The 9,892-nt window shown below is 51.0% G+C and overlaps 1 protein-coding gene across 1 annotated transcript in view; it reads left to right on the plus strand.

The window, feature by feature from the left end:
* ITGA9 (integrin subunit alpha 9) overlaps positions 1 to 9,892 on the plus strand; it is a 121,620-nt gene that overhangs the window by 12,274 nt on the left and 99,454 nt on the right. The window contains 2 exon segments of the mRNA XM_017865735.1: positions 2,589 to 3,191; positions 3,193 to 3,285. Coding sequence (XP_017721224.1) covers positions 2,589 to 3,191; positions 3,193 to 3,285 — 696 coding nt within the window.

Genomic DNA, 9,892 nt, shown 5'->3' on the forward strand with positions numbered 1-9,892 from the left:
CTCATTGGCCAGACACTGCACATGGCCACTCTGTGTGCAAAAGAGATTGGGAAACATAGCTTTATTTATTTTTAAAGCTAGGCATATTAACACTCCACTAACTGTGGGCTTTGTTAGTAAGGAAAATGGGAAGTATAAATATTGGGAAGATACTAGTGATCTCTACCACAGATGAAACTTCAGCGAGGCACAGTGGCTCATGGCTGTAATCCCTGCACTTTGGGAGGCCAAGGCAGGTGGATCACTCGAGCTCAGGAGTTTGACATCAGCCTGGGCAACATGGCAAAACCTCGTTTCTACCAAAAATACAAAAATTAACCGGGCATGGTGGTATGTGCCTGTGGTCCCAGCTACTTGGGAGGCTGAGGTGGGAGGATTGCCGGAGCCTGGAAGGTTGAGGCTGCAGTGAACTGTGATTGCACCACTGCACTCCAACCTGGGGGACAGGAGCGAGACACTGTCTCGAGAAACAACAACAACAAAACCAAATAAAAACAAAAACCACAAGAAAATCTTGTGTTTTGTGTCCTGCAATGAGAATTTATCATTTTTCACTCTCACACAACCAAAATACAAAGGAAGTTAAAAAAGTCTCCTTCAAAATCTCCCCCATAGTGCCTTGTTCCCTTACTAAGCTTGCTTTTCTTTAAGCAGTTCATTCTTTTTTTTTCATTTTTCTTGAGATGGATTCTCACTCTGTCGCCCAGGCTGGAGTGCAGTGGCATGATCTCGGCTCACTGTAACCTCTGCCTCACAGGTTCAAGCAGTTCTCCTGCCTCAGCCTCCCAAGTAGCTGGGATTACAGGCATGCGCCATCTTGCCCAGCTAATTTTTGTATTTTTAGTAGATATGGGGTTTCACCATGTTGGCCATGGTTGGCCAGGCTGGTCTTGAACTCTTGACCTCAGGTGATCTGCCCGCCTTGGCCTTCCAAAGTGCGGGGATTAAAGGCATGAGCCACCGTGCCTGGCCATTCGTTTTTTTGTTTTTTTGTTTTTTGTTTTTTAAATCAGATGGAGTCTTGCTCAGTCACCCAGGTTGGAGTGCAGTGCAGTGGCACACTCTTGGCTCACTGCAAGCTCCACCTCTCAGGTTCAAGCGATTCTCCTGCCTCTAGCCTCCCAAGTAACTGGAATTACAGGCATGTGCCACCACGCTCGGCTAATTTTTTGCATTTTTAGTAGAAACAAGGTTTCACTATGTTGGCCAGGTGGTCTTGAACTCCTGACCTCAAGTAATCCACCACCTCGGCCTCCCAAAGTGCTATGATTACAGGAGTGAGCCAACACACCCTGCCAGTTCATTCTTTCAACAATGTTTAAGCATCTACCTAAGCCTGGCACTGAGCTGGGCCTTGGGGGCTACAAAGATATCTAAGATTTTTTTTCTCCTTAGAGAGCCGTACCATCTATAGAGAGGGACAGAAAGCCCCCAAAATGATCAACATGTTCTAAGTGACGAGATAAAGGCATGTGGACACTCTTTGGCAGCCCAGAGAAGAAAGGAGCAGAGGAAGTGGCACAGAAAGGGTGAGGCGAGAACTGGACTGGAAGTCTTGGATGGATAGGATTTTGCCAGTTGAAAATCCTAGGTAGACACATTTCAGGAAGAAAGAACAGTGTTGGAGAAGGCACAGATGTGTGTGAAAACCCCTGCTGGACACGTTCAGGGGACAGCTAGAAGTTGTGTGTGGATACATTGTAGGGTTTGTGGGAAGTGAGTCAGGAAAGGGGCATAAAATGGGGCTGGAAACAGATGGAGCCTCCATTTGAAGTTATGCTAAGGAGATCTGGCTCCATCCTATAGGCAGGAGTAGCTGGTGGGGGCCAACAGGAAGTTTTAAACCATTATCCAAACTCTGTTGTAGAATTAAAAAGTGGAAAGAAGAGAACACAGGCAGGGAAACCACAATAGTGTGGTCAGACTTCAACATGATAGCAGTCAATTCAGCAGGAATCTTGAATTTGAGTAGTCAAGTTCATAGAGACAGAAGGTAGAAAGGTGGTTGCCAGAGGCTGGTGGTGGGGATGGGGGTAGGGTTAGGGGGAAAGAGGAGTTATTGTTTAGGGTATAAAGTTTGTTTTCCAAGATGAAGAGTTCTGAAGATGGATGGTGGTGATGGTTGCATAACATGCATATACTTAATCCCCCAAACTGCACAGTTAAAAATGGTTAAGATGGTAGACTTTCTCTTAGGCATATTTACAAGTACACACACACACCCCTGAGTGCACGCAGACCCTGCTGGATTCCAACCCACAGAGCTTCTGATTTAGCAGAGCTGAGTGGGACCTGAGGATTTGCATTTTCTGACAAGTTCCTAGATGACGTTGATGCTGCTGGTCCAGAGACCACACTTAGGGAATCACTGGTGTATGAGACCAAGTGACTAGAATATGGAGGGGTGCTCTGCTCGCTTCCACGTGGCTACTATTGTTATGAATAACAACAGCGGGCGTTTACTGAGCACTGCTCCTACAGCTTTTCTCACAACTGGGTGAAGGAGCAAAGGATGCGCAGGGCTAGAATCTGGAGTCTAAACTCGTCTTTCACCGGGGTTCCTTTGGATCTTACTGATTGTGAGACAGGGAGGGAAACAGAGACAAAAGCAGGGAGACAGGCCCACTAGGGCCAGCAGAGCCTGTGGTGGCGGAGGGGAGCAGCTTTATCTCTGGGAACCCGAGCGACCCGTGCGCGGCGGGGAGGGGGCAGCTCGGGCGCCTCGGCGGGTCCCCGAGGCTGACTCCCGCCCGGGAAGTGCGCGCAGGGCTCGCAGCCCGCAGGGGCGCTGCCGCGCCGTCCAGGCGGCGTTGCGCCCGGGCGCCCACCCCGGCGGGCGCGCCCTCCGCAGTCCGCGCCGCCGGCCCGGGACCCGCTCGCGCAGACTTCTGGCGGACTGAGGACGCCCACCGCTCGGGCCGCCTCTGTGCTCGCCTTAGCGCGGGTCAGCCCCGCGTCCGGCCCGTGCCGGGCCCGACGCCCGCATCCCGCCCGTGTCCAGGCGCAGAGCTCCCGCCCCGGGGAGCTTCCCGGCTGTCGGCTGACCCCGCGGCCCGCGCGCTCGGCGCCCTGCTCGCGGCCCAGAGGGGAAGCGGCGGCGGCCGGCTAGGGAGGCGCCCGGCTGCTCCGAGGGGGCGGGGCCTCGCGGCGCTGCTGCTGGCGCTGGTGTCGCGGCGGATCCCCGCGGGCGCACCTCGACCCGCAGCGCCCCGTGCACTTCCAGGGCCCCGCCGACTCGTTCTTCGGCTACGCGGTTCTGGAGCATTTCCACGACAACACGCGCTGGTGAGTGCCCGCCCAGCTCCGCGACCCTGGCCCGCGCGGCCACCGCCCCGGTCCCCAGGCCAGCGCCGCCGCCGCCTTTCCGGCCTCTTCCATGCTGCGGTCCCGAGGAGGCGATTTAAATGTCTCTGTTGCGCGCGGCTCGGCCGCCGGGGGGACGGCGGGAGAAGGGAGGACGCCGTCCGGGGCCCTCTGAGGTCGGGGTCGGCGCCTGGAGGCGGACTGGGGCGTCCGGGCCCCTCCCTGGGGTCCCAGCCCGGCGCGTGCGGGGAGAGCCGCTAGAGTTGTCTCCTCCGCCGCTCTCTGGATTGCAAAGTAACTTGGCTCCTCTGCCTCCGAGTGGCCGCCGTGGGCCGGGTGAGCTTCCTGAACCTCGCAGGGCCTGGTGGAGTTGGGGCACTGGAGCTGCACCCCTCCCCGATTTTGGGGAACCCCTGAGGAAGTAGTATGGCCTCTACAGCGCCGCTGCGCGGGGTGGGGCTCCCCAGGGACAGGGTGTCTGGGATCCCTTAGGGCGCACTGGAGCCCAGAGCCCCCCTTCCCGCCCCTACAAGACCCTGGGTGGAAGTGGAGCGGAGAAGTTCCTGGGATATAGGGAAGAGGAGGGTGAGGGAGCACCTACGAGTGACACCGCCAGTGGGTCAGGTAGGTGTTTCTTGCGGCAGCCTGAGTCTCATCTCATATGGGCCATTCGACCTGGAGACCTTCACTAGAAGCCTTAAGAGAGAGACGTGTTTCTATAGAGGCCAAGGGGTCCAGCTGTCTCCTGAGTCCGAAGAGGTGGGCCTGAAGAATGGGGCGGCCCTCCCCCATGAAGCACCATAAACTGAGTGGTACAGACCTTGTGCCCAACCCCAGCAGAGAAGCACTAAGGGGAGGTTGGTGCCCTCATTGGCCACTTCCTCTGGACCCGAGGGAATGAACAGCCACATAGTGATCACTTCTTGATAGGAGAGAGAGTTAGGCTGCAGGAAGTTCCCTCGTTCGAGGTCATGCCTCAGTGGGGGCCCAGGTGACAGCCAGGCCGGGGTTGATTTTATTGTGTAGTCACCAGTCTGAGCATCCTTAGGGGTGGCAGGCAGGGAGGTCGAGGTCACTGTTGCTGGTGCATGTAGCTATGCAGGAGAGTCACTGCTCTGTATTGGACAGAGACTGATGGAAAAGGGTGATTTGTGGATCGCAGTACTCAAGCATTCCCGGAAAAGGGGACTCCGAGACCAGCCCACTAAGAATAATGTTGTTCAGGAGATCAGCCTCCAAGAGAACCAGATTTCAAAGCCCTCACATAGCTCTCGCCCAGCTCCACATCCCCCTCTCTCACTCCAGTTGCTGGGTTTAAGACCGCGTGTCTGTTCTTACACTTGTCAAATTCCCCTTTTAAAGCAGAGCAGGCTGAACATTTTTCTGTGTCCTGCAGACTCAGGGTCTGAGGTTGAAGAACACATCCCAGATCCCCACACTAGGCACCAAGCACATGGGAAGCACTGTCAAAAATGGGAGGACAGGGGGCTGCTGAGAAAGGGCCAGCAGCTGAGCAGGCAGCCAAGCCAGCCAGAGCATTGTGTGTGATCTGCACGCTGAGGCTGGCTCAAGTGCCTTGGAGCTCTTTGACAGCTAGAGGGAGAAAGGCCAAGCCACTGTCACTGTGGATTTGCATGGGCCACAGGTCAAAGTCACCCTACCTGGGAAAGGAATGGGTAGAGATGAGAGCAGATCTGACAGAGAAAAGGTGTTCAGCCTGCTTTGATTTAAAAAGGGGATGAAGAAAAGCTGTTGTGAGCAGATTTGGCCAGTGTAGGAAAAGACAGTCTGGCCTTCAACTTGGTAGCCAGGGTAAATGGTAGGGAGGGGATGTGGAGCTTGGCAATAATGCTGTGCATATCCTTGTTGCCAGTTGAGATGTGGGACTGGTATTTCAGGGGTCCCTGTGAACCCATGTAGCTGGGCTGCTGGGCTCAAAAGTGCCCTCTCTTGTTGTGGTACAAGCTGGCTGCTTTTTTTGTACTGGAGTGCTTGTCCCTGTAGCTGTTCAACTTTACTGAAATCTTTTAAAAATAATGCTTCGTTTTACTCCCCCACCCACCACATGGACTTAATTTTTTCTTAGATTTTGTTCTCCCCTTGATTTCTGTTCTCATGCTGTTGTTTTCAAGTATTTTCCTCCCCATCCTTTTTTTCTCTTTCCCTTTTTCCCAATATTCTTTGTCTTAGACCTTGAATGTATTTTTTGCTGTATGTGTGCTCGAATGTATTTTTTACCCAGGCTTGGTAAACTATGGCCTTTGAGGTAAGTGACTTCCAGCATCTTCTTTCTCCTTTTTCTTTCCTCTAGAGGCCAGACTTATTGCGCAAGGCTGCTGAAACTTAACCCAAAGGGTTCTTGCTTGCATAGACCCCTATTAATGCCCTGTTCCCAATTTTATAATTTTGTGTTAATTTTCTTAAAGTTAGTCACCCTAAATTTATAAGATCAGGTCCTGTGAATTCTGGATCTGTCCTCAGTCTGTACCTTAACTTCAACTCTAGGGTTGGTTGATTGACTTGGTGACTGGTTATTGGTTGCTTACTACTAAGAAGTACCTGAGCCCTGAATCTTCTAGCCCTGCTTGAGGGACATGTCAGTCATTTTCAATTATTTGTGATTGCAAACAGCAGCAGGGGTAAACAACCTTTAACGAAACCCTTGAGGACAATCTTAATTATTTCCTTTGAATAAATTCCTGGACTTAGAATTGGTGGGTCAGAGAGGACGGAAGCTTCAGGGCATTCTTTATGTATTACCAAAGTGCCAGTGAAGTGTGTGTACTTTAGAAAAATACATTAATTTATTCAGACACTGGAGGCTTGGAGTAGTTTTGCAAAGGGCTGCTCTAGTGCAGTGAAAGAGTATAGAACCTACATGGGGGTGACTTAAAAGGATCACAAACACTCATCAAAATGAGTGAGGAAAGTAAAATATAGACATGAAAGGGAAAAGTAGTATAGCAAAACTTATAAAGGAAAAGAAGACATGTTAATTAAGCCTTGTATCTTATGTCTCTCTTCTCAAAGAAATTATTCTTTGTTACTTAATTCAATATTTTGCAGTCTAAGATGTTTGATTCATGCTAATTAACCACCTGTTTTACAGGTGAAAAAATGTGTTGTCTCTAGGGAAAGGGAGGGAGAAGAATGTGCTGCAAGTGATAGGGGGAGAGCCCAGACCCCAAAGTCAGCATGGACTCTGCAGGCAGCAGAGCAGAGCGTCCCCATGTTGAGGGACCCGCGGGTGTACATCTCAAAGCATGTGAATGTGCTCTATTGGTGGAACTAGCACTTCTCTAATCCCATAACTGAGCATTTCTCTCAATTATTTTGTAGACCAAAATTGTCACTAATGGAAGGATCCTAGATCCCTGTATAAGTGTGGGGGTGATCTTGCTTTTCCCAGCCCTGGTGATTGAACTCAGCTCTGTAGCCATATCACACTGAGCACAGAGCCCCAGACCCAGCTTCTTTCAGTATACCTGCTTGAGTGGTCCTGCTGTCACTGTGCTCTGGGCAGTGAGAACTGTCCCCATGGCTATATGGACTAGAATATCCCGGACAGTGTTCCAGGTGACGTTTGTATCAGTTGGGATACAAACGTGCAAGTTACTCAATTTTCTTTTTTTCTAATAACACCCAGAGTGTGTCTGCCGGTCCAGAGCCAGCTTCCTCTCCTATAGCTCCCACTGCCTGAGTCTTCTGGCATCCTTTGAACAACAACAGTAAGTGCCAGGGAACATGGACAAAGCCGATTTCTGTCCCCTTCCTTTAGACAGGGACCAGTTCCTCAGCTGCAGGGCTGACAACTGTAACACCCTGTGATATAAATAAATGCGGCCTGGCTGGTGTGCAGCCTCCAGAGCGGACGTCTTTCACACTCCGCCCCGTCCCCTCCTCCTTCTCTGCCCCAGACGCCCCGGAGTCCAAAGTGGTTGGGTGCACTGGCTTCCTTTCTGGAGACGTGCTTCCTGCTCCCTCTCCTGGGACGCATCAAGACGGCTGTGCTTAGGAGTGCTCGGAAATGGAAGATGTGCTGGGCTTTTTGCTTTGTTAAGGTTGTCAGAGTGTTGTTCAGTGAGGAATAGGAGGCAATTCCAAGCCAAGGAGAACATAACATCCTCAATTTGCATGAAGGTCGAGAATTAAAAGAACGAGCTAGACAGTTTTGGTGAGCTGTCTGATGTAGTCACCACTAGCCAGATATATTGCTATGCAAATTAACTAAAAATAAAATTTAAAATTCAGCTTCTCAGTTGCACTTGCCACATTTCAAGTACTCAATAGCCACATGGGGCTAGTAGCTACTGTATTGGACACAACACAGAGAAAACATTTTCATCATCATGGAAAGTTCTACTGGGCAGTGTGGGTTTAGAGCAATGATGTAAGTCTTAAAGGGCTAGACAAGGATCAAAAGGAGAGGTAAGAAACAAAAAGAAAAAAAGCAACCCATAGCATATGTGAGTACTAAAACTGAAACAGGTGCTTACATCTAACTAAAAATTATTGCCTGCTGAAGAGGTTGAATTGTCTTTCAACTCGTAAAACACCGCAGGGCCTGATCTGTGTTTAGGGCTGGGGGTTCAAGAATGAAAACTTTTTGCTCACAATCTGACAGGTAGGTGAGAAAATTGTGGGGTTCTAGTTGGGTGTCTCAAATGAAATTTAAGATACAGGCTCTGATAGGGGAGAGGCTCGCCCTCAGGCAGGCATGGGTTATTCAGAGGGGCAGAAGAGAAACTCCTGTGCAGGGAAAACATTTAGAAGGGGAGCCCTGGGATCATAGGCCCTGCTGCCCCCGGCCCTGCCAGTCTTGCTGAGGAAACACCCAGAAATGGTGGTGGGAGCCCTGCCTTCTCATAACCTCAGTGGTGAGCATCTTTGCAGAGTTCCTCTGTCCTGTGCCAGACTCTAGGGGAAGGCGTAGGTCCGCTTCCTTGTTGGAATTTTTCTGGGGAAATGGCATTTTCAGACCTTGTTCCTGGTCCTCACTCACCCTGCAGAGCCTGCTTTCTCAAGCTCTCAAGAAGGGACAGCACATATATGAGGCCTGAGTTCCAAGGGGATGCAAAAAGCATCTTCTCGGGGTTTCTGGGAAATTTCTCTGAAGATCTGGAGAAGCTGGCAAGGGTGCTGTTTTCTGAGCTAGTGCTGAATGCTGGCTGGGGGCAGAGGCAGCTGTCTTACCCAGTGGAGAACCTTCCAGGGCAAGAAGACAGTCTTGTCTCAACCTGTCATTAATGGCCCTGAGTGTGAGAGTGTGAAGGGCCGGGCCCCAGCCAGCTCTGATTCCCTGGTGACATGCTGCTGTTCAGGAAATGGTCTCCTGATATCTTCTATTGTGATTTGTCCAGGGAAAATGTTGTTTTTACATTTGTTAAAAGCAGCCATAGTGTTCTCTGAAATTCCTTGCTTTCAATGGGTTGCATGTAATTTTAACAACCAAAGTGAGTTTCGTCAGATAGTATCTGCTGGGTATCTACAAGAGGTCAGATGCTTTCACAGGCATAGTCTTTGTGACATCCCAGTGAGTGGTTTCCAGTTTGCTATTTGGGGAACTGAGGCTTACAGAGTTACACGCCTTGTTCAAGGCCCACCCCAGCCTGAGAGATCAATGCACATTCACTGGGGGCTTGTGTCAGTTTGCATCCTCTAGGAAGCAGATGCTAGGACAGAGATAGGAGTGTGGGAGAATTGTTGGGGCTGGGTAGTGCCTGTGAAATAGAAATGGGGCAGTTGCAGGCAAGGTGGCGGGCGCCTGTAGTCCCAGCTACTCGGGAGGCTGAGGCAGGAGAATGGCGTAAACTCGGGAGGCGGAGCTTGCAGTGAGCTGAGATCCGGCCACTGCACTCCAGCCTGGGCGACAGAGCCAGACTCCGTCTCAAAAAAAAAAAAAAAAAAAAAAAAAGAAATGGGGCAGTTGGATGGGGCAGAGAGAGCCTCTGACTCTGTGCAGATCTGATTAAAGTCTCAGTCAACCCAACAGGGACCACTGGGCAGAAATGGCTATCCTCTGCCAGGGTCAGGCATTGGCTGGAGCTGTCTGGAAAGAGCACAGCCTCAGCTGGAATCCTGCAGCAGATCCCAGGAAAGCTGCAGCTGGAGGCTGTCACTGATGGTCCCCCTTGCAGCTGAACAGCATGAAGTGACCCACGCCTCGGTTGATGCCCTGGAGCCCGCCACGCATGAATCACTGTGTTGGGAGGGTGTGAGGTGTGCTCCTTGGCCTGTAGTGTGGCTGGGAGTCATCTGTCTTTGTTCATACCTCTGTAATCAGTGTGTGGAGTGTTAGGATTGACAGTAGGGCCATTGGAACTGGCCCAGAAACAGAATCCCGAGCAATCTTGCCACCAGCTGACTGATAAGGTACTTCTTTCTGATGTCGGAGGAGTCACAGGTGATGGATTTCAGAAGAAAGGAGCTCTGCTTTACACTGAGCCACTGAGTTCTCTGAACTGCAAATCCTTTTAGCCAAGTGGATTTGGTGATCAACCAAAGCCGAATAAAAGGTTTTATCCCAACCTTCCTTTTTGCCAGAGGGAGTCCTAGGAAGCCAATATAAGTCCAAGACTGGGAAAATCTA

The sequence above is a fragment of the Rhinopithecus bieti genome, unplaced genomic scaffold (genome assembly GCF_001698545.2).
Source record: "Rhinopithecus bieti isolate Rb0 unplaced genomic scaffold, ASM169854v2 scaffold_2432, whole genome shotgun sequence".
NCBI lineage: Eukaryota > Metazoa > Chordata > Mammalia > Primates > Cercopithecidae > Rhinopithecus > Rhinopithecus bieti.